The following is a 25,018-nucleotide window of genomic DNA, read 5'->3' as shown; positions in this document are numbered from 1 at the left end:
TTGAATTGAATTAAAGTATAAACAGCAGGTTATATGCTTATATTGTATGTGTGAGAGGGGAAACACTAGCAAGTCACTGCAGTAAATGCTGGGGATCATAAACAAATCATGTGACAAGGGTGGGTGAATGAATCCATAGACTGCATCTCATCCTTAGCAACATATAAAAAGTGATGACTTTTCTTCAGTCTACCACTTGTACTACATGGAAAACAAACATCCTAGATGTAATAATTGTAACTTCATTTTCATTTAAAATCAAAAGTAATGCGAACTCTCATATTTTCATTACACAAGCTGTGTGATATAATAGCTGTTGCTATAACAGCACAATGGGCACACATTGTTTTTACTTTGCTTTCACACTGCTTCTGTGCTGCTTCCGCGCTATCTCTGCTCTGTTCATGCATCCAGTGTGAAGCAGCCGTCAGAGTTGTGATTTGAAAGAGAGGCATTGAGCTTCATTTCTGCCCATTAAATCAGAAAACAAGGCAAATAAGCACATTGTGTTAAAAAAAATCACATTATATCACATTATACACATGACTTTGAAAGCATTTCCCAGTAAAAATGAATTTCAAAAAGACAGCAACATAGTCATAAGCATGAGCATGCTTTTGTAGCCCCATTTTCCATATGAACACAATGATAGGAAATGCTGATGTTTATTCAACTCAGCACCTATTACAATGTCTTAATTCAATTCTTAATTTCCATTGGTAAATTAAATTTGCCCATTGCTCCTGAACAATATCACCCCACTGTAGATGGTGTGGCAATCACAACTGAAATAAATATTAGGTGTCATATTTGGACCCCAGTATCTTTGTATTTACTATCATTTCTGTTATGCTTGCTCGTAATAACTAAAAGGCATTTTATATATTGCATGAAAGAAAAATTCCATATATAGTTCTATAAGTAAAATTCTATATTTAGTATAGTATCAAAACTGAGGAGAAGTACAAGCAATGCAAGTGGTAGAATCCTCAGATAGACTTTAACATTCTCCTCACCTGATTATTGTTTGGTATCACTTTGACTGACAGGTGAGAGAGAATAACACTGAGTTGCAAAACTCAGGAGACCTGGAACTTTATTTTGATGGCTAAGAAAAACAATGCATTGCATGAATATCAGGATAGTGTATGTACTTAGTTTATTAAGATTGTAAATATATGAATATAACAACCATTATTGTATTCAGTATTTTTTGGGAAAATTTCTTACTATTCTGATTTAAATTTTGCCATCTGTTTTTGATTCATTCAACTGTTATATTCAGCGGTCTGTAAGGCATCTGTGGGGAAAAACACAGATTTCTGATTCTGGACTGAAATAGCAAATAAGGTAAATAGTACTTTACCAGATATGTGGGTCAAAGTTTAGTATGTAGGTTGAATACAGTATGTTAAATCTCTACATTAAACTAAAATGGCCTTTCCCTGGACAGGTAAGCAGGCAGGCCACTTTAAATTCCCTTTCTATCAAGAAACCCTGTCAGCACTGTTTCTTCACAAGTCACAGTACTTCTGGGACCCAGAGCATGTGAAAGACTTTTACTGTTAAGTTTCCATTATGGCTGACAGGTCACTAAATTGGTAAACAAACACCCCACTCAGACATTTTTCATACATTACAGGAATGGAGGGGGAAATAAAGTACTGATATTAATAATGCTGCAGATGTGAATTATTTTTATGAAGCGCTTTCTGGGTCAAGTCATAGTTTTGAGGCATAAGAGAATAACTGTCAGTAACAATGTGTCATAATTAATTAGGGTATATAGTCATATTATAATAGTTATTGTGTCTGTCAAAATTTTGGGACCAATGGCTTATCCTGCTCTTGTTCGGTGTGGGAAACAAATTTTCGTGTGTTCTCACTAACCTGTTCGGGAAAGGTCGTAAACATTCTTTCTCACAACCAAATGGGTCGCAAATCTTAGTGGGTAAACATAGTCTCTAATAGGGGGTAGGGGAAAATGAGGAGGCTGCTTTAACACAACCTGAAGGACAGCCACCAAAGTATGTATAAATACCAGAGGTTTCTTGTCTGTCTGTGGAGATCTTGATGGCCACAGCACTTCTGAGTGTGTTCTAATCTTCAATAAAAGATTCCTGCAACATACTTCCAAGTCTCCGTGATCGCTCTTCTACTGGTCTTCGGTTAATTTACAACAGTTGGTGCCGTGACCCGGATGGAAGTTGACACAAGAATCAGATGCCAGAATTCACATCAGTTGGTGCAAGGAACCTGATAGAGCTAACTGATCCAGAGCTGAGCCTACACCAGTGATGCTGTTTGTTCCAGACTGATCACCTGAAACAAGTCCAGACTGAACTTCTGCAACTCAACTCTCAGATTTGGTGAGTGTCACTCTATTAAACGAACCTAAAGACCAGGATTTGAGTAATCCAGTTATCCTCTGAAAAAGTCAGGGAAGTGTTAAACACAGCTGTGGGGTGTTTTAACAATTGTTTATCCTCTGTAAACCAGGGAAGCCTCTGTACATATTCTGTTACAGGGAAGGTAAACTACCATTGTGTGTTAACAAATTGGTTATCCTCTGTAAATCAGGGAAGCCTCTGTACATATTCTGTTACAGGGAAGGTTAACTACTGTTGTGTGTTAACAAATTGGTTATCCTCTGTAAATCAGGGAAGACTCTGTACATATTCTGTTACAGGGAAGGTTAACTACCATTGTGTGTTAACAAATTGTTTATCCTCTGTAAATCAGGGAAGCCTCTGTACATACTCTGTTACAGGGAAGGTTAATTACTGTTGGGTGTTAACAAATTGTTTAGCCTCTCTTTATTAGGAAAGAAGTTGGTTTATTTTATTTTATTTTGTTTGTTGTTGTTGTTTTATTAGGGAAAAGTAATAAAACAGCAGAAATATAACTAGATAGTTTCTAAAGTAACTGAAACTGTAGTGAGCCCGACGCACCGCGGCTCTGTGAAGTTTAAAACGATAACCCGAAGTAGTGTGGTTTTGTCCAACGAACTGTGACAGTTTTTTAAAACTTAAGTTTAAGCCCAAAGTACTGTGGTAAAGTTGATTGTTTTAAAATATAACACAAAAACCCGACGTAGTGTGGTTTTGTCCGACATACTGTGATGATGTTACTTTTTAAACTGTTTGTGAGAGTTGTTTGTGAGCTGTGAGTGTTACTGTAGTTGGACTTGAGGCCTGACGGAGTGTGGTTGTGTCTGAAACAGTGAGACTTTCGAGTTCAAAAGCCCAACGTATTGTGGTGGTTTATTCATTTTGAGTCCGAAGTACTGGAGCTGTGAATAAATACACTAACGGGTATCTTAAAGTAACTAGATAACGTGTAGTCTTTAAAGTTGTTCATACTAAATTCATAAATTCAGTAAGATTGTGAAAATGGAAGAGCTGATTGTTAAGTACATCGCTAAGCATGGCTCTCAGGGAATGTTCGATGGAATCGAGAACATTGTTGATAAGCCTTATGAGTGGGCTATTGCCAAATTTTAAAATGATCCCAATATGCCTAAGAATAAAAAAGGAAAAATTGCCAATGCGCTTCAAGCAGTTCTGGGTGCATACAAAGTAACTAAGAAGACTCTAGATGTGTTAAAGGCTGAAAATGAGCAACTTCAATCTAGACTGAATGATGGGCTAATTTGTAAAAGAAATTTCCAGTCTAGTGAAACAATCTGGAAAGATGAAAAGGCCAACATGAAGAATGAGATTGCATTTCTTAGAATTAACAACAGCATGCTAAAGTCATCTGTGGAAACACTGTCCAATGAATTGGAGGAATAAAAGATTGTTTGTCAAAGGTACCATACAACAAAAGGAGGTTGATTTTCTTTTAGATACTGGTGCTGAAATAACTGTAATTCCGATTGACCTAGCAAATAAACTGAAAATTCCTTACCAGAAAACTAAACTTTGTTTAACAGGAGTAGTAGGCAATGATGCTATTTTGTACGAAACTTCCCCCATTGAAGTACAGTTAGGCCCGAAATCTTTAGTGTCACCACTGCTATGTGCTCCATTAAATACCGGACCTATACTAGGAATGGATTTACTAAGGCAAGTACATCTAACCTTAGATATATCCTCAGAGTCTGCCACAATTAAAATTGCTTCAGCACAAACATCTGCTAGTAATACACTGCCCCCTGGGTATAAACACTTACTAGATCATCCTATTTGGGCTAAAGATAAGGATGACTGTGGCCTTTTGACCTCAATAGAACCTGTTAGGCGGGAAACTCTCCCCCGGCCACCAAACAATACCCATTAAGTAAAGAAGCTGTGCAAGGGGTCCAGCCTGTAATAGAAAAATTGTTGTCACAGGGAGTGATTGTTAAAACCTATAGCCCATCCAACTCCCCAATATGGCCCATAAAGAAGGCAAATGGAACATGGCGACTCACAGTTGATTACAGAATAGAGAACAAATACATTGAAAAAATTACTCCTTTAATTGCAGATCCATCCACCGTTTGCAATGATTTACCGTTAAACTGTAAAGTATTTTCTGTAATTGATATGTCCAATGGTTTTTCTCTGTACCTGTACATCCTGACAGTCAAGCTTGGTTAGCATTTACAGTTGACTTTGAACAGTACCAATGGACAAGATTACCTCAGGGATTTCAAAATTCTCCCACCATTTATCGTCAGGCAGTCAGACGTGATTTATCTGACCCAGAGTGTCCGGTTAAACAGTCTACTCTAATCCAGTATGTTGATGATATTTTAATTGCATCACCCGATGATGAGATACATAAATCTGAATTAGAAGCTTTGTTAGACTATTTACATAAACGAGGACATAAAGGAAGTTTTCACAAGGCACAAATTGCTAGAGAACAGGTCATTTTCCTGGGACAAACTATTGGGGCAGGGGTTAGAGCCATAACTCCTGATAGAGCAGCTGCAGTTAAAACAAAACCTCCACCCACTACCATAAAAACACTCAGATCCTTTTTAGGTACAGCAGGGTACTGTAGACCCTGGATTGAAGAGTATGCCTCATTAGCTCAGCCACTTTATGACTTGCTAAAAGGTACTGTTAAAGATACTGCTTCTATTTGTCTTGAAGAAAAACAGCTTAAGGCATTCCATGCCCTAAAAAGTGCTTTATGTCAAGTGCCCGCTTTAGGGATTCCCCAAACATTCCATTTGTTTTGTATGTCCATGAAAACCTAGGATTCATGGCAGCATGCCTTATGCAGGATCATGGTGGCATTTTGCGCCCAGTTCAGTATTTTTCTAAAATAATAAGCTGGATATAGTTGCACAGGGTATGGGACCATGTCTTAGAGCAGTACAGGCAGTTCACCTAGCCTTACTAGCCTGTTCAGGTATTGTGTTGGGACAGACTTTAACTGTAAGATGACCACACGCAGTATCTGCCTTAATGAATCAAGCTAAAATCACTTCTGTCACCTCCTCACGTTGGGGAAATTGGTTAGCCACAGTAACAGCCCCAAATATAATTTTGCAACATGCCCCAGTCACTAATCCATCCTCTTGTATGATGTTCGCAAGGACTGATGTTTCTGAAGAGGATGAGAATGAGGTGACTCATGATTGTGTTATGCTTACACACTCATCTCCGAGTATAATTGCAGAGACACCCCTAAAGAATGCAGATTTTGAATTGTTTGTTGATGGTTCTGCACAAGTCCTTAAAGGAAACAGACAGGCAGGATAAGCCATTGCCACCTTGACTGAAGTAGTAGCTTCAGGCCGGTTGCCAGATCACTTTTCTGCACAAGCTGCAGAATTGATAGCATTGACCAGAGCATGTGTTAGCATCAGGCTCAACAGCAAATGTTTATACTGACTCTAGATTTGCTTTTGGAGTGGTTCATGATTTTGGAATTATATGGCTAAGTCATCAGTTCCTCACATCTTCTGGGACACCTATAAAGCATGCTGACTTAGTCAAAGACCTACTATTTGCTATGACACTTCCTAAACATCTAGCTGTAATAAAAGTGAAAGCACATGCTACAATTAACTCTGAAGAAGCAAAAGGTAATGCTCTTGCAGACACAGCTGCTAAACAAGCCTGTTTAGGTGTGCTGGCAAGACAGCTCAAAGTGTTGCTGTGCCCCCAGATTCACTCAGTAATCTGTATAAAGATGTTCCACTTTATGAAGCTTGGACATGGCTAGACAAGGGGGCTAAAGTTGATTCATCAGGCTGTTGGGTCAAAGGGGGAAGATAGGTCACACCTGAGTCTTTGTTACCCTATCTGGCCCAACAGCTACACAACTTAGGACACATTAATCCAACAGCAATGGTTCACCAATTTTCTAATCAGTGGTGGAACCCAGCTTTCAGAGCAGTAGCGACAGAGACAGCAAAAAGATGTGTTGCATGTCAGCAGAATAATGATGTCCTAGCAACAGTCACACCAGCAGCACACACTCCAGCCCCACCAGGGCCTTTTCGGCAACTGCAGGTTGACTACATATCATTACCATGATGCAGAGGAAAAACTGATGTCTTGATAGTGGTAGACAAATTCTCCAGATGGGTAGAAGCCTATCCCACCATTCGAGCCACTGCCACACATACAGCTAAATGCCTTGTCAGTGACTTTATCCCCAGATGGGGTCTGCCTGACACTATTGACTCTGATCAAGGTACACACTTCACAGGTGAAGTAGTTAAAGAAGTGGCAAGGATGCTCAAGGTTAAGTGGAATTTGCATTGTCCATATAGACCACAAGCCTCAGGGCAAGTTGAACGAGCTAATAGGACAATAAAGACCAGACTGAGTAAAATGCATCAAGAAGGAATACCCTGGGTTGAAGCTCTTCCTGCAGTACTCTGCAGCATCAGAGCATCCCCCAACCGGTCTGTTGGGCTTAGCCCTCATGAAATAATAACAGGGCATCCTATGTCTATGCCAGGAGCTATTGATCTTAGAAGTGCCAATGTACACATAGCATCAGATGCTCTTATCACATACTATGAAAATCTTTCTAAGGCAGTAGAGATGGCCAGAGACAGAGTAGGTGCTTGTTGGGAGCCACCTCCCGAGGGCGGTCATGCTGTTATTCCCGGACAATGGGTAATGATAAGATCATTTAAGAGCAAGCCACTGGAACCTAAATGGCAGGGACCATACCAGGTGTTATTAGTAATGGCTGCAGCAGTATTGTGTCATGGAAAAAAAACATGGACTCCCATTTCCCACTGTAAGGTAGTTCAACCACCTGTAGGGGCAGACTAGGACACACGGACCAGAAAGGAGCCAGAGGAAAGAACCGATCTGCAATAGGCTTCGGGGGTTACCCAAAGGCAAAGATTCTCTCATAGGTTTTCCCTTTTTAGATTATTCCCCACCTTGACTGGTCCATAGGTGTCAGGGTATATGTGATGATTAGGGCAAGGAACTACTCTTACAGACACAATCTGCTATACGATCAAAGACAGCATAACATCTGAGATGTAAAAAAAAATATTTTTATTTGTTTGTTTTTTCTGTTTGTGTGTGTTGGACTGTTTGTGTTTTGGATTTTTTCTCGTGTTTTTTTCTTCTCTTGTTTTTCATTTTGTATTTGCAGGGGGTCATTCCAGAACTCATCACTGCTACACCTGCAAGCGAAGTTCACCACATACATCTATAGAGGGCCACCATAAACAGAGGAAGAGAACATTATCAGAGGGAATCTGCAGCCACTGAAGACATCTGACACTTTAGCACACCAAAAGTTGAAAAATCTGCCTCATAGAGTTTAAAGTGTGCTTGGACTACATCATATCTATAAAACTCATAATATGATAATGGAAAATTCCTCATGGTTTGGAGATTCTTTTTGGTCAATCATGGTCATGGATTAAAGAAACCGCCGTTTTTGTCAGGTACCTTCTCTTAATTTTACTTTTAGGCTATGTATGCTGTGAGGTATTCATATGTTGCATATGACAGACAGATAAACCACATTATAGAAATGCGTCAACTGTTAAAGTTAAAACATACTACCCCTGAAAATTTATTACAGTTATGAGAGTTTATAAGGGAACTCTCAAAGGGGGAATTGTGGGAAACAAATTTTCTTGTGTTCTCGCAGAGGAAGGCTCACTAACCTGTTCGGGAAAGGTCGTAAACGTTCTTTCTCGCAACCAAATGGGTCGCAAATCTTAGTGGGTAAACATAGTCTCTAATAGGGGGTAGGGGAAAATGAGGAGGCTGCTTTAACACAACCTGAAGGACAGCCACCTGTATAAATACCAGAGGTTTCTTGTCTGTCTGTGGAGACCTTGATGACCACAGCACTTCTGAGTGTGTTCTAATCTTCAATAAAAGATTCCTGCAACATACTTCCAAGTCTCCGTGATCGCTCTTCTACTGGTCTTCGGTTAACGTACAACATCGGTTTTATGCTTTGATAAATGTATTCCTCTTTATCTCAGAAAACCTGCTCAATATTAGTTCTCTTTCAAGGTAACTCAATGCAGAGTCATGGCTAACACTAAGGGAACACTTCATTGAGGAAGTTGTGTCTGAAGCTCTGTGTGCACAAATGCCAAGAACATTGGATAGGACACATGATGGGAATATGCACCAACAAGTCCATATAATTACTCCAGTTCCTACTTGTCTGAAGGAAGAGCGAGTGCATGCCTGGGGTGCAGCAAGCAATGCAGCATCTCATTCCCTTCTCTGTGAAACAGGTTACATACAGTGCATCCGGAAAATATTCACAGCACTTTTTCCATATTTTGTTTTATTACAGCCTTATTCCAAAATGGATTTAATTCATTATTGTCCTCAAAATTCTACAAACAATTCCCCATAATGACAACATGAAAGAAGTTTGTTTAAAATTTTTGCAAATTTATTTAAAAAAAAAGATTCACATGTACATAAGTATTCACAGCCTTTTCCATGACACTAAAAAATTGAGCTCAGGTGCATCTTGTTTCCACTGACCATCCTTGAGGTGTTTCTATAACTTGATTGGAGTCCACCTGTGGTAAATTCAGTTGATTGGGCATGATTTGGAAAGGCACACATGTGTCTATATAAGGTCCCACAGTTAACAGTGCATGTCAAAGCACAAACCAAGACATGAAGTCCAAGGAATTGTTTGTAGACCTCGTTTGGAGACACAGACCTGGGGAAGAGTACAGAAAAAATTCTGCAGCATTGAAGATCCCAATGCACAGTGGCCTTCATCATCCATATATGGAAGAAGTTTAGAACCACTGGGACTCTTCCTAGAGCAGGCCACCTGACCAAACTAAGCATTTGGGGGAAAATGGCCTTAGTCCGGGAGGTCGCCAAGAACCCGATGGTCACTCTGAAAGAGCTCCACTGTTTCTTTGTGAAGAGGAGAACCTTCCAGAAGAACAACCATCTATGATGGTTTCACCACTCATCAAACGTGTGAAGCCATCAGTGAAGATGATGAAGGTATGGCCAGTGAGGGGCATTTTCTCACTACAGCAACAAGACACTGACTGGAGCATGTTTGCATCAAAGGCCACCTCAGATGCACAAACAGACATCAACATCTATACATCATCTGTACTGGACCATATCAATGCGTGTATTGACAACGTCACATCACCACTGTCAAACATGTGAAACACTTTCCTAATCAGAAGCCATGGATGAACGCTGAGGTCCACCTTTTGCTGAAAGCAAGAGATGCTGCTTTAAAATCTGGGGAAGCTGAGTATTACAGCAGAACCTGAAAAGGGGCATTAGGAAAGCCAAGCATGCACATAAACTGTGCATCAAGGAGCACTTCCACAGAAACTCTGACTCAAGACGCATGTGGAAAGGCATCCAGACCATCACTGACCACAAACCTTCAATACAGTCTCTACCAACCAGCAATGCCTTCCTCCCAGACGAGCTCAACCACTTCTTTGCTTGCTTCGACAAAGGCGTCATACACCACAGCAGAAATGCTGGCTCCTCCACGGTTGTTCAACCAATATCACTGTCCACAACAGTACACTCAGCACTGAGCAGAGTAGATTCACATAAGTCAGCTGGTCCTGATGGCATACACGGATGTGTGCTCAGGACTTGGGGTACCAACTGGTACATGTCTTCACTGACATTTTCAACTTGTCACTGGCCCAGGCCACTGTTCCCACATGTCTGAAGACTACAACCATTATACCAGTGCCCAAGCATTCTTCTGTAGAGTGTCTGAATGATTTCTGCCCTGTTGCACTCACCCCCAATGATATGAAGTGCTTTGAGAGGCTGGTTCAAGGTCACCTCATAGCGTGTCTCCCACCTACACTGGACCCACAGCAGTTTGCCTACCATCCGAATAGGTTAACAGAGGATGCCATTTCCATTGCCATTCACACTGTCATTCAAACAGCTTTCATCCATCTGTACAATAACAATACGGATATTCAGAGTTCATTGACTTCAGCTCTGCTTTTAATACAGTCATCCCTAGTAAACCGATTGCTAAGATCAGTGCCCTGGGTATTTGCACATCCATATGCAGTTGGATTATGGACTTCCTAACGAATAGACCTCAGTCTGTAACATTGGGTAATCACATATCCTCAACCCTCATCCTGAACACTGGCATCCCACAAGGCTGTGTGCTGAGCCCAGTGCTCTACTCCCTGATCACCAATGACTGTGTTCCATGGCATAACACCTTCATCAAATATGCAGATGATACCACAGTTGTTGGCCAAATCAGCAACAATAATGAATCTGCCTACAGGGAGGAGATCCAAAGCCTGTCAGCATGGTGTTCCATGAACAACCTCACCCTCAATGCCATGAAGACCAAAGAGCTCATTGTGGACTTCTGGAAATCTAACAGCAGCAGACACTCCCCTATCTACATCAATGGGTCTGAAGTAGAGTGTGTCTCCAACTTTAAGTTCCTGGATGTCCACATCTCTGAGGATTTGTCTTGGCATCAGAACACCTCAGCTCTAAGTGTCTTTACTTCCTGAGAAGATTCAAAAAAAGGTCACCTATCCCCCAAGATCCTGACCAACTTTTACTGGTGCATTATTGAGAGCATCTTGATGAGCTCCATCTGTGGTAGGGCAGCTCCACAGTGTATGAAAAGAAATCACTGCAAAAGGTCATGAAAACCACCCAAAGCATCGTTGGCACCCAACTATAGTACCTGCCCCTGAGTCTTCACTGAAGCAGATGTCTGCGCAGAGCACACAAAATCATGAAGGACACCTCCCACCCTAGTCACAAACTGTTGAAGAGATACAGGTCCATCCGCACCAGAACCAGCAGGTTCAGGGCCATTTTTTCCCCCACAACCATAAATCTTCAGAACTGTACACTACACCGCTAGGACACTCATGTCTCACTACACTTCACCACCCTGCAGTTCTGTTACACCCTGTATAATATAATTATAATATACATACATTATCTATCTATCCATATATATAAACATACATACATACACACACACATATATATATATGTATATATATATGTATATATATATATATATATATATATATATATATATATATATATATATATATATATATATATATATATATATATATATATATATATATATATATATATATATATATATATATATATATATGCCCCAGAGTGCTCTGGACCTCAGACTGGGGTGACAGTTCATCTTCCAACAGGACAATAAGCCTAAGCACACAGCCAAGATAACAAAGGAGTGGCTACGGGACAACTCTGTGAATGACCTTGAGCCAGAGCCCAGACTTAAACCTGATTGAACATCTCTAAAAAGATCTGAAAATGGCTGTGCACTGATGCTCCACATCCAACCTGATGGAGCTTAAGAATGCAAAGAAGAATGAGAGAAACTGCCTAAAACTGGTGTGTCAAGCTTGTATCATCATACTTGTGGCTGTAATTATTGCCAAAGGTGCTTCAACAAAGTGTTGAGCAAAGGCTGTGAATACTTAAGCCCATGTGATATTTTTCTAAGATTTCTTCAAAAGGTATTGTTTGTAGAATTTTAAGGAAATTAATTTAATCCATTTTGGAATAAGGCCGTACTATAACAATGTGGAAAAAGTGAAGTGCTGTGAGTGAACATGAGAAAACCAAGAAAAGAGCATCAGTTAGCCCTGAAGGACCTGAGACCCTGGAGTGGGGTCCAAGTCCAGGTTATAGAACTGGGTAAAGGTGTGCAGAGAGGACCAGCCTTCAGAACAGATTTCTTGGAGGGTAACTCCCCTGGTCAGGGTGCTGAATGAGGAGATACTCCTTGTGGAGCATGCTCTGACTAGTGGAGTGAGCTCTGAGATTCAGGTGAATCTCCCAAGGAGTGCCGTTTAGAAGGGTGACTAGATCTGCAATCCAAACTCAAGTGGGCCAATGAGGGGCCACTAGAAGAAGGTGGACTCAATTGTAGTATATTCTGGCTAGGGCTTCTGGGAGCAGAGCTATCGGAGGAAAGGTGGGGGAGAGCCTCTTCCATGTCTGTACTAGAGCATACAGGTCCAGAGGGGCCGGGTGAGAAAGAGAAAAGCATAGCGGACAGTGGGTCGACTCTTCAGAGGTGTATAGATCCATTTTCTCCCAGTAAAAAATTTTCCAAATGTTCTCCACCACTTGCAGAAGGAGACGCCACTCCCCAGATCTCAGCACCTGCCTCTACAGGAAGTCTGCATCCTGATTTACATGCCCTGGGATAAAAATCACTTTTAGCAAGAGCAAACTGGTCTCTGCTCAGAGCAGAATCTGCTGCACCAACCTGAACAGGAGGCGTGAAGGCAGACCGGTCTGTGCTCTGTGAAAATAGGCATCTTTGAGGTCTATTGTCAAAACAAGTCTTCAGACCTGATCTGCGTCACAATTAGTTTGAGCATCTTGAACTTGAGCCTGCGGGTCTAAAATTGAACGCAGCCCCCATCTTTCTTGGGAACAACAAAATACTGGCTGTAAAAGCCTGAGACTCGATCTGGGAGGGGAACATGTTCTATGGCCCCTTTCCTCAGAAGGGAGATTAGTTCCTCTTGGAGGAACACGGTTTGGTGTTCTCCAGTGACAATGGGCAACAGATCCTGAAACGAAGGAGGACAGGAGGCAAACCTGTACCCTTTTTTCAGAGCTTCCACACTACCAGATTGTCTCAAAGTGGTGTCAAGCTCGTACTCAACTGGATCAAAGCATCTCCGAAACTGCAGCTCATGTGGGGTGTTCCCGGTCTGCAATGGTCAGTATCTATCAAAAGTGGTCCAAGAATGGAACAGTGGTAACAGGGTCATGGGCGGCCAAGGCTCACTGATACACATGGGGAGTGAAGACTGGCCTGTGTGGTCCGATCCAACAGATGAGACACTGTTGCTTTAAACCAAATGCTCGTCCTGATAGAAAGCTGTCAGCATACACAGTGCATCACAGTTGTGTATGGGGCTGCATAGCTGCAGACCAGTCAGGGTGCCCATGCTGGCCCCCGTGCACCGCCGAAAGCGCCAATGGGCATGTGAGCATCAGAACTGGACCACAGAGCAATGGAAGAAGGTGGCCTAGTTTGATGAATCACATTTTATTTTAAATCATGTGGATGGCTGGGTGCATGTGCATCATCTGGGGAACACATAGCACCAGAATGCACAGTTGGAAGAAGTCAAGCCAGCAGAGGCAATGTCAAGCTATGGGCAATGTTTTGCTGGGAAACCTTGGGTCCTGCCATCCATATGTATGTTACTTTGGCACGTACCACCTACCTAAGCATTGATGCAAACCACGTACACCCTTTCATGGAAACAGTATTCCCTGATAGCTGTGGCCTCTTTCAGCAGGATAATGGGCTGTACCACAAAGCAAAAATGGTTCAGGAATGGTTTGATGAGCACAACAACGAGTTCAAGGTGTTGACTTGGCCTCCAAATTCCCCAGATTTCAATCCAATTGAGCATCTGTGGGATGTGCTGAACAAACAAGTCTGATCTATGGGGGACTAAAGGGGGACCAACACAATATGAGGCAGGTCATAATGTTATGGCTCATTGGTATACACACTCCTGAACAAAATCTTAAGTCCAGGGGAAACATTACAGGTATTCACATTTTGCACTGGTGGATTGTAACCAGGTTGTAAGATCTGCTTCAAAATGCCTAAAGAAGAAACAAGAGCAAGAGACAAAAAAAAGAGCAGGCAATTTATTGAAAACTGAATTTAAACTCAAACCGGCAGATCATCAGCTGGTCCATAAGTTTAAGACAATAGCCTTAAAAAGGCAGTCACACTGTCATGACCTCCTGAACACAAAGGCAAAAAGGTTTGCTGTCTTTGAACGTGGCAGGATTGTTGAGCTGCACAAGCAAGACAGTCATTTTAAATGTCTTAAAAGATCCTGAGAGTTATGGGACAAAAAGGTCAAGTGGTAGACCCCAAAAAATTTCACCTGCACTGAGCAGGAGAATCTGGCAGGCTGTCTGTCAAGACACAGACTGAACGTTGCCCTTACTGATGCTGACTGCAGCCCAATAACTATAAGACAGCATCTGTGAGAGAAGGGCTTAAAGAACAAAAAATGTCTTCAATGGCCACGTCTCCTCCCATGCCACAAACTTGCCCATTTGGAATATGCAAGGAAGTATCAAACATGAGACTGAAAGGTGGAAGAAAGTTGTATTCTCTGATGAGAAAAAAATTCAACCTGGATGGTCCTGATGGCTTCCAACATTACTGGCATGACAAGGAGATCTCACTGGAGATGTTTTCTATATTGCACAGTGGAGGAGGCTCCATCATGATCTGGGCTTTTTCCTTCAATGGGAAAATGGAGCTTCAGGTTGTGCAGGGGCATCAAACGGTGGCTGGCTATGTGGACATGTTGCAGCAGGCATCCCTCTTGACTGAGGGCCCATCTGTGCGGTAATGAATGGGTCTTTCAACAGAACAACACTGCAGTTCACAACGTATGCCTGATGAAGGACTTCTTTCAGGAGAATAACATTGCTCTTTTGGACCATCCTGTGTGCTCCCCTGATCTAAATTCCATTGAGAACATTTGGAGATGGATGGCAAGGGAGGTTTACAAAAACAGACATCAGTTACAGACCATGCCCTTCATGAATCCATCTTCACCACATGGAACACCTTTCGCACCAGCCTCCTGGAAACAGTCACATCAAGCATGCCGAAAACGTACATTTAAAGTAATCAGAAAGAAGGGTGTGGCTTCTCACTACTAAGTCCTTTTTTGACAATTTTAGTTCTGTTGTGGGTTTTTTTGGCCTATGGTCTTAAACATTTGATCAGCTGATGAACAGCCTGTTTCAGTTTAAATTCAGTTTTTCTTATTTAAGTATCATGTTCAGATCAGTCCTGCAAAAGAGAGAGATGATTTTTGGTCTGTCCCCTCCAGAAACTACCGATACAACAGACCTCCTTTATCTGCCTGGCCATTAAAAACTGGTCGGAATGGTGCATAAGGGTAGAATGGCAAATCCAATCAGCATGAATGGCTGTGTCTCTGTGTACTCCATGCTGCTTCTAGTATCAGATTAGGTCAAACAGGGCAAAATTCCACAAGCAAGTTCACTTCTCAGACTCACTTGGCTTTTAACACTCTCTAGAGAGCTGTGAAGTCCAGACACAGTCTATCTGTTGTTCTCCACTTCCCCTTAGTCAACTTCAAATTATCCTAGGACCAGAGTAATCAATACTAACACTAACAAATTCTACTTTGGATGGACCGAATTCTTTGTAGTACAGCACATTTCTGTTTTTGTTGCAGTTTATTACATAGTGAAGATTCAGATAATTCTTTTAGTCTTATGCTATATTATAAACCATCATGATTACTCACTTTAAACTTTGAATATGTTAATCTTCATGATGGTGTATATAACATGAGACTAAAAATATTGATTAACCAGTTCAAAACCCCCAGTAACATGTTTTAACTAAAACCCAAACATTTGGGGGGAAAAAGCCTTGAAGGTTGATAATTCAGAGAGGGGCCTGTAGTTGTTTAAACAGTGTACATAGAAGCTCAATTCACTGTGTAGAAACAGTCCTGGCCATTATGTACCTATGCATTATAAATTACAAATTATAAATAAAGTTTTACAAAAATGAACGAATAAATGAATGAATGTACAAATAAATAAGTATTTTAAGAGTCCCATTTAAAATAATTGGGAAAGTGTTAGGGATGACCAAGGGATGCCCACAAATTGGTCACAAATAAGGTGACTGATGCCGAGTTTACACTGCATGATTTTCAAAGTGGTTGGATCACTGTTGCATTGGAGCAAATGGAGAGGTGGTGGACCATGTCACTAGCTTCAAATTCCTAGGTATCCACATCTCCGAGGATCTCTCCTGTACTACCAACAGCTCCAGTCTGGTCAAGAAGGCACACCAGCGCCTCTTCTTCCTGAGGGCTCTGAGGAAGAACCATCTCTCTTCAGACATCCTGGTGAACTTCTACCGTTGCACCATCGAAAGCATCCTGACCAGCTGTATCACTGTCTGGTATGGGAACTGCACTGTGTCAGCCTGGAAAGCGCTGCAGAGGGTGGTGAAAACTGCACAACGCATCGTAGGAGTTCCACTTCCTAAGATTGAGGACATTTACAGGAAGTGTTGTCTCACCAGAGCACGCAAAATCATAAAGGACTTTTATCACCCTGCCAATAGACTCTTTGCCCTCCTGCCTTCTGGGAGGCACTACAGGAGCCTCCGGACCAAGACTAGCAGGTTTAGGAACAGCTTTTTCCCCACAGCTGAACTCTGCCTCCACCGATCACACACACATTGACTGAGCACATTATTATGTGTATATAACTTTTTTCTGTATATAACCCTTTCTGTGTACAGTTTACATATACAAATTATTTATCATAGTATACAATATCTTCCTCATTGCACACATCTAAATCATTGCACTCATTGTACATAACTCCTCTGTATACTGTTTAACTACATATTTAATTATTATCATGGTATACAATACCTTCTTTATTGCACCACTACAATCACTTGCTCATTTGCACTCATTGCATTTACTACAATCATTGCTCATTTGCACTCATTGCATTTACTCATTGCATTTACCTCCCTCTGTATACTGTTATATATGCAAATTATTTATATATTTTTGTATATTGCTTATATATGTAAATTATTTATTGTTATATACTTATCATATATGCTAATTATTTGCACTGCGAAATGCACTTCTGGTTACATGCTAACTGCATTTCGTTGCCTTGTACCCACATGTGCCGTGACAAAGTTGAATCTAATCTAATCTAATCACATGGATCGGCGACAGGAGGTTATACACCGCATGACTTCACAATAGGAAGAATCATCAACAACTCTGTCTGGTCTGCAAACTACATTTTACAACCAAACAAACATAAACTTTATTATATTGTGCTCCAACCAATGCCATGCTTACAGATATTGTGGTCTATAACTCCTCTTGCTCTATCTTGCTCTCTCATTGGCTGTAGGTCATAGCTGATGTATTTTTCAGTCAGAACTCCTTTCACACTGCAGGATTTTGAGTCGCAGACAGGTCGAGATATTTATCATGCCAAATATTTCATGGGCATCGGCAACACATCAGCTATTCTCTCAGATAGCATCTTTGATAATTCACACTGCGCGATTGTCACTCACATGCACAAGCTCCGATTTTGGGCATTTGTTGGCGATTTTGCAAAACTTGTCGGTGACTAAAAATCAGGGCTAAAATCGTGCAGTGTGAACTCGGCATAACCCTTTCTCTGTTCTTTCCTTCGTGATTAATACACTAATATGGCAGCATAACAGTAGCACACTGTGGCCACTCCACATTCAGGATGCAGACCATTTTATTTGCCACAGGAACTCACCACTGATTTCATTGTAAGAGTGTACATTCCTGCCAGCACTAATACTAAGGAGGCACTTTGTGAAATTTATGGGGCTATTAGTGATCTTTAGAATGCTCAGCCATTCAGAGTATTTATTATTGCCAGAAATTTCAGTCATGCAAATCTCAAATCAGTGTTCCCAAATTCCATCAGTATGTGGACTTTGCTGGATCTTGTTTACACAAACATCCCTAGTGCAAAGCCCAGGTCCCGTCTTGGCTTTTCAGACCAGATCAGATGTTATACATTTACATTTTTTGGCATTTTGCAGATGGTCCATTATCCAGAGTGACATACAAAATTGCTTTAAAGTCTCTATCAATGAATAGAGGTTCACTGATTCAATAGATCACAGACTTATAATACCATCAGCCTAATACTGTTGAGTTTTTTTTTAACACCATACAACATACATAAAACAAAAAGGAAAATCCACAGCCACTTCCAAGACAGTGTCAACTTACAGAGAGGAGGTGCAGCAGCTAACAGCCTGGTATATAGGCTGCAACCTGTCTCTGAATATTGACAAAACAAAGGAGATTTCAGGAGAAATCTCCTTTGAGGAGAAACGAAGGAGACTTCAGGAGAGCACGGAGCGACAACTCTCTGCTGAACACTTATGGTTTGTCTGTGGAGACTGTCAAGACCACCAAATTCCTCGCGACCAAGTTTACCTGGCAAGGAACCTCACTTTGTCCCTCAAAACCAGCTCCATTAGCAAGAGAGCCCAGCAATGTCTCTACTTTCTGAAAAGGCTGAGAAAAGCACATCTACCACCCCCATCATCCACCATGATGTACAGAGGGACCACCAAGAGCATCCTGAGCAGCTGCATCACTGCCTGGTTCGGGAATTGCACCATTCTAGGCCACAAGACCCTGCAACAAATATTGAGGACAGCTGAGGTCATCATCTCTATCGTCCCTCAATTATGGACATTTACACCACATGTTGCATTCACAAAGCAAACAGCATTGTGAATGACCCCTCATACACACTCTTCGAATTTCTTTTGCACATTACATCTTTTTTTGCCTCTACAACTGTTTTGCACATAAAGAGACTTTATTTGTTTGAGAGTTTATTGTATTGTCAGTTTGCTGCATTTGTAGTCTTGGTTAGATTGGTTAGAAAATGTATGCATTTCTAATGTCCTGCCTTATATGTATTATCATCAGTTCATGATTATGCTTTGATCAATTAATATTTAAAATAATACTTAATGAGCATGCTTAAAACAAGTATGCAGTGTTTGGTAGGCATGTGATCATTTCATTTCTAAAGTGATATGGAAAATTAAAGTAAAATATATTATTAAATTAAATTAAGATACTATTACATATATGTGTCAAAATCCATGCCCAAGTTCTAACTTTACCTTGTAGGAAAGTAGGAATGCACATAACTCAGAGACTAGCATGTTACTTAATGTAATAGGTGGTGAATAAGGCTTATGCCCTGCCCCAAACAATGTTTGACTGTAAGAAACATTTTGGGGGTTGGCCTAACCAGAAAGGATTAAAACTCACAAATGATCAAGTTGATTCAATCAGAGCCAAGCAGTGTCACGTCAAGCCACCAGTTCATCTGCATCAGGACTGGTTCATACAAAGGCCCTGAGATCAATCTTTGCATCACCACAAACCATGACATCACTCATCAGGTGCTCTTCCACAATCTGCCACAGATAAGCTGCCCATTATGCCTTTGCTTTATTTAACATCCTGATTGCTCTACCAAGATATCACTCTAAATTATACCAGTTCTCCAGCAAATCAGCACAACCAGGGAACTCCCTTTCAGAAACGGTGCAGCAAGGGATTCCTATCCAAAGAAAATGCAATCACTTACAAACTGTTACTGAACTGGTGCATTTAAATACAAAGCTTGACAACCTTGTAAAGAACTAAAAGAAGGTTAAATTGAGAAGCTGGTTCATACAGGTAATGTTCTGAGAAACATGATCCAATACTAGAGAACTTTCATTAATGTCTTACATTCAATTAATTTCACCTCTTTGTGTGTGTGTGTAGATTTACTTGTTAGATTAGTTTCTGTGCATTAGAATGGTATAAAAAAAGTCTCACCTGTCTTTAAAGGATCATGCGTTTCATGCTTACAAATTCACTGCCAAAAGCTGTTATCTTGATCTTGTTACTGAGCTTTAATATAGTGTTTTCACTATATTTAGAATATTATTGCTGGTGGTAATATCACAGGCAGAAGTAAAAATAAAAATACAAGTTTAATTTGCTAAAAAATATAAGTGCAATTAGTTGCTGGACAACTAATATATATGCTAATTCCTTATATTATATATGCTAATTCCTTATATTGGTGGGGAATGTAGGTACTTCAATCTATAATGCTAATTTCCCTACATATGGCACCAGCAAGGTCCATATGAAAAGAATGGTAAGGATATAGACATTTTTTCCACAAACTTATCCTGTTTGTCGTCTGTCTTGGGAAAGTTCTGAATATCATTCTCCAACCTCTGGATCTGACGCTCCATTGAGTCCAAAGTGGCTTTGAGGATCTGAGCTGACACTGAAAAAAGAGAAGAATAATGAACTAGTATTCAAGGAAAATAGTCTGTGATAGCATGATGCATGATTAACTGCTGATAAATGCATATCACTGCATGACTGAAAAGGTTTATTTATGTCATAAGAAGGTAGTATATCTGCTAACAAATAGACCATTCAATTATTCAAAACTGCCCATCAAAACATCTATATCAGACAATGTCTGCAGAGGGTGAAAGGCAGGCCCAGACTGGCCATCGAGAGCACTGGGAGGATTCCCGGTGGCCTGGCGACTGATTTGGCCTGCTGCCAGCAAGCCTTTTTTTTTTTTAAATTTTATATTAAAATGATCATTTCCGAATTCAGCATTCAAATAAATAACTCAATAATAATATAAACATTAATCCATTCATGTATCTAAATCTGTTAGTTTTGACTGGCAATTTTACGGTTTGATTTATGTCCTCTCTGCGCCTCCACCAAAGCGGTTAAAGAGACATGCGAGAATGGAGAGAAAATGGCCAGGTAGAGCAGAAAGGGAAAGGGCATGGAAAAAGAAAGTGCTTCAAGAAGAAGCAGCAAAATGTTGCAGAATTTCTGATCTGTTCAGGGCTTCAAGTGCAGGTCAGTTTTATCTGTAAATATTGTAGTTTTTTCTTTGCAAGTATTGAACTAGAAAATAGCTTATTAGTGGTAGCACCCCTACTATCATCACTTAAAATACTGTATACTAAAAAACATTAATACTTTTCATTGTAAAGTTACATGTGTATGTAAGGGAGCAGGGAGACAAGAGCTATAGTGCAAACAGGAATAAATTTCATAAAATGTTATAAAAATGCAAAAACATTTTATTATGATTTTTTTTAAATATGTTGTCATAATGTAGTCATTATTGTACTAATTTTGAAGTTTTAGGAAATTATGTCTGTCAGTTTGTGAGGTTTAAAACTTTCCTTTTCTTTTAAATAAAGGTGGAGACAGTCAACCTAGCACTAGCTCTGGTGCAGTGATCACACATCAGATTCAGGCAGGGAGTGAGACAGGTACATATTTATTCAGATTCTGAACAATCTAATTACAATTAGGTGGTTGTTTTGCACCAAGCTGGGGACTCTATTTGTAAAGCAGAAAAAGTGACAGGTACAAGAAAAATACACTCAATCTTTATATATATATAGAAAATAAATAAGAATGATTGGGACAATTTTTGAAATTGAGATGACTAGTTTAAGTTTCCAGAAACACTAGAAGACTTCTTTACTCAATGTATGAGGCTGATGATCCTGGTGGAAAGGAGAGGCAGAAAGATATTAGGGAAATTGAGGAGAAGGAAAAAGGAAGTGAGGGTACCGTTAAAGAGAAAGCCTTTAATTATTTTGCACAGCCCCAGCCTAAGGATTTAGATCTCTTTTTTCACTACCATCCACAGCAAAGCCCAAAACAAGCCCTTCCTAACATCATCTTCAGCAAAGACAAAATACATAGGAAATGGTTGACATACTGTGAAGAGTCACACTATTTATACTGTTGTATTTGTCTGGCATTTGCCAAACCCTCAGCCAGTGATAGGTAGAATGAGCGCATGGAAACATGTTCATCAAAGAATTGCTGAGCATGAAGGGAGTAAAATCCACAGAGAGAGTGCAGAGGCCTATTTTTTCAGGGCAAACAAGGGAGATGTCGGTTGTCTACTGACAGAAAAACAGTCAGGACATCGAGATCAAGTAAAGAAGAAGCGACAGGTCATGGAACATGTGATTAATGTCATCAAGGTCATAGGTAAGCAGGGCCTTAGTTATCATGGTGATAAACACGAGAGCTTATTCCATAGAAGACTTGACTTTAGATCATGGAAATTTTTTAGAATTAATACTGCTGCTCAGCAAGTACGATGCCTGTCTGAAAGCACACATCAGTGAATTCATTGAAAAGAGTAAAAACATGCATGAAAGTGGACATAAATGAAGAAGTTCCTTTTTGACTTTGCTGTCCAGGACGACAGTAAACAAAGTCATTAGTGTTATCAGTCTCTTAATCCAACAAAGAATTGCTGAAGAAGTTAAAGTAGCTGGAATGTATTCAGTACAAATGGATACAACACAAGATTTTACCGCAAAGAATCAATGTGGAATTGTACTAAGATATGTGACCGATGTCATCAATAAGAAACTACTTGCAGTCATCGACTGCGAGTCGTCTTCTGGATAAAATCTTGTTGTTTTGCTGAAGATAATTTTGGAAAAAGTTGGCATTGACATGCACAAGAAATGCATTGGCAACTCAACATATGGGGCTGCAAACATGCAAGGCCAGTACAAGGGATTTTCTACACTTGTCAAGAGGCACCAGCACAAGTTCATGTTTGGTGTTATTCACATATACTTAATCTTGTGTTGGCAGACACAACTGGAATTGTAGTGTCAAGTGAATCACTTTTCTCCCTGCTAAATGACATCACCACATTCATATGCGAGTCTTACAAATGCATGAAAGTGTGGGAGGAAGTCAGTGAGGACAGGAGACACAGACATATTGCTCCAATAGGAGAAACACGGTGGTGGTCCAAAGACCAAGCGCTACGCAAAGTTTTTGGATATTTTGGAAATCCTCAGGGGGCACTTTTCGTTGACCTTGTTACTACCATGGCAAAGATGGAGAAAGACATTACAATGCAACCGACTATGAGAGTGAAAACCAGAGGCAACATGGAGGCATTACTCAGATATGAAACAATATTAACAGCACATATTTTTCTTCGAATATTTGCAGGAACTACACCACTGTCAAAGTACCTTCAGACAAGTGGCATGGACTTGCTGACTGCTCAGCGTATGGTTATGGGAACTCAGGACAACTTGAAAAGCGTCAGCCAGGATTACAAAGGTGTTAAAAAAAGAAGATGATACATTTGTACAGTGGGCAAACAACAATCTACCGAAGCAGGATGATTATGACTTTGAGGTACAAACTGCCCTCTCAGAAAAAAGGCAAAGAAAAAAGAAAGTCATGCCAGGTGAGATGGCAGAAGATGAGCCACTTTCAGATTCTCTGAAAGAATACAGATTCAAAGTCCACAATGTCATCATGGACACTGTCCAAGATAGTATCTACCACCGATACACAGCAAGTGCAGCTTTGTGTTCAGATTTTGCCTGCATGAATCCTAAACATTTTGCTAAAATAAAAAAAAGGGTTCCCAAAATCAGCTCTAGTGGAGCTTAACAATTTTTTTGATCAATTTTGATGATTGTGCCACAGTGGAGACATTGCAGGCAGAGCTGACAAACTTTGCAATACACTGGGATAGGCTGAAGATGTCAACATTGGACAGCTATAGTGTAAAGACAGTGAAGGAGCTCTCAAGATGCCAACCTTTCAAGTGCTAATGAGGGCTTGGAGTTGGTGAGCAGAGTTTGTTCAACTTGCAAAAACTGTGCAATATGTTGCCATATCCTGCTGTCTAAATACAACCTACAACCTCACTGATGCCTATCATGTCCTTGGGCTGGGCTACAATTTTTTGTTGACATTGTCTGTGACGCAAGTAGCCTGTGAAAGAAGCTTCTCCACATTGAAGCTTGTGAAGAACAGACTTAGGACCTCAATCAGGAGGACCTTGAGGCTTTCATGTTAATCTCCACTGAGAGGGAGATAGTTGTTGGATTTGACACTGACATCAGTGATAAAGTTGCCGAGAGCAGCGAAGTCTTGCACAATCTGCTGACCTTCTAAGCTGAAAGTTTTATTTAACCTCTCTTCTGCAGTTAGAGTACATTTATGAGTGAGAAGTAGCAGCTTTGGACTTCTGGCATAAATGCTTGGTATAATGCTCTGTGCAGACTCATGTAATCTGATATAAGATCTGCTTTACTTCAAGGTGAATTGTAAATGTTTTATTATGATGGTCATGCTGTGTAATAAATTTAATTTAGAGGGAAATAATAAGGTTGTATCTTTTCTAAATTTATTTGGGTGCATAGGATGGCCTGAGTGGGTGTGGGATTTCCCGGCCTGAAATTGTGTCCCAGTCCGGCCCTGGTGAAAGCCATCACAAATATCTCTTACCTGAACTGGAAAAATTTGTTTATTTGGGCTTTGACTCGCTTCGGTCATTAAGCTGATTATCAAACTTTACATTTACTCTCCTCAACGATTAAATTAAGTCAGTGTTAGGGATCCTCATCATAAAATAAAAAAAATAATATAATCAATACTCAGGGATGAGCTGATTATAACAAGAAATGAAAATACAGTGAAACCTTGACTTACGAGTGAATCAACTTACAAATTTTCTGAGATATGAGACGTCTTTTTTTGCTTTAAGATGCGAGCCAAGATCTGAGTTACGAGCGAGCGAGCTTATGCAACCCGCCACTTGGTAGCCCAGCGAGTGTTCAGTTCACAGGGTTATCTCTCCAGGTCGTGCGTTGGTGCTGTGTAACGACACTTGCCTAACTCATTTTAGAAACATTTTGAAAGGGAAGAAGAAACAAACCTCCTTGGACAGGTTTTTATTGAAATGCCTTGCAAGTGAAAGCGAGGAAAGTGTGGCAAAAAAGGCAAAAGTCATTGAAGAAGAAGATTAAGTGAAGTGAATTTTTTTTTTAAAAAAGTAGCAATTAAGTTGTGATAAAGTGTAGCATA

At 40.4% G+C, this 25,018-nt stretch overlaps 1 protein-coding gene across 5 annotated transcripts in view; it reads right to left on the bottom strand.

The window, feature by feature from the left end:
- diaph2 (diaphanous-related formin 2) overlaps positions 1–25,018 on the bottom strand; it is a 285,969-nt gene that overhangs the window by 39,457 nt on the left and 221,494 nt on the right. For all 5 annotated transcript variants that reach the window (XM_058396724.1, XM_058396725.1, XM_058396727.1 and 2 more), the window contains one exon: positions 20,269–20,393. In XM_058396724.1, coding sequence (XP_058252707.1) covers positions 20,269–20,393 — 125 coding nt within the window. The remainder of the gene's footprint in view (positions 1–20,268; positions 20,394–25,018) is intronic.

This window comes from Hemibagrus wyckioides, linkage group LG08, assembly GCF_019097595.1.
Source record: "Hemibagrus wyckioides isolate EC202008001 linkage group LG08, SWU_Hwy_1.0, whole genome shotgun sequence".
Lineage (NCBI taxonomy): Eukaryota > Metazoa > Chordata > Actinopteri > Siluriformes > Bagridae > Hemibagrus > Hemibagrus wyckioides.
This window is presented reverse-complemented; position numbering and strand designations above follow the sequence as displayed.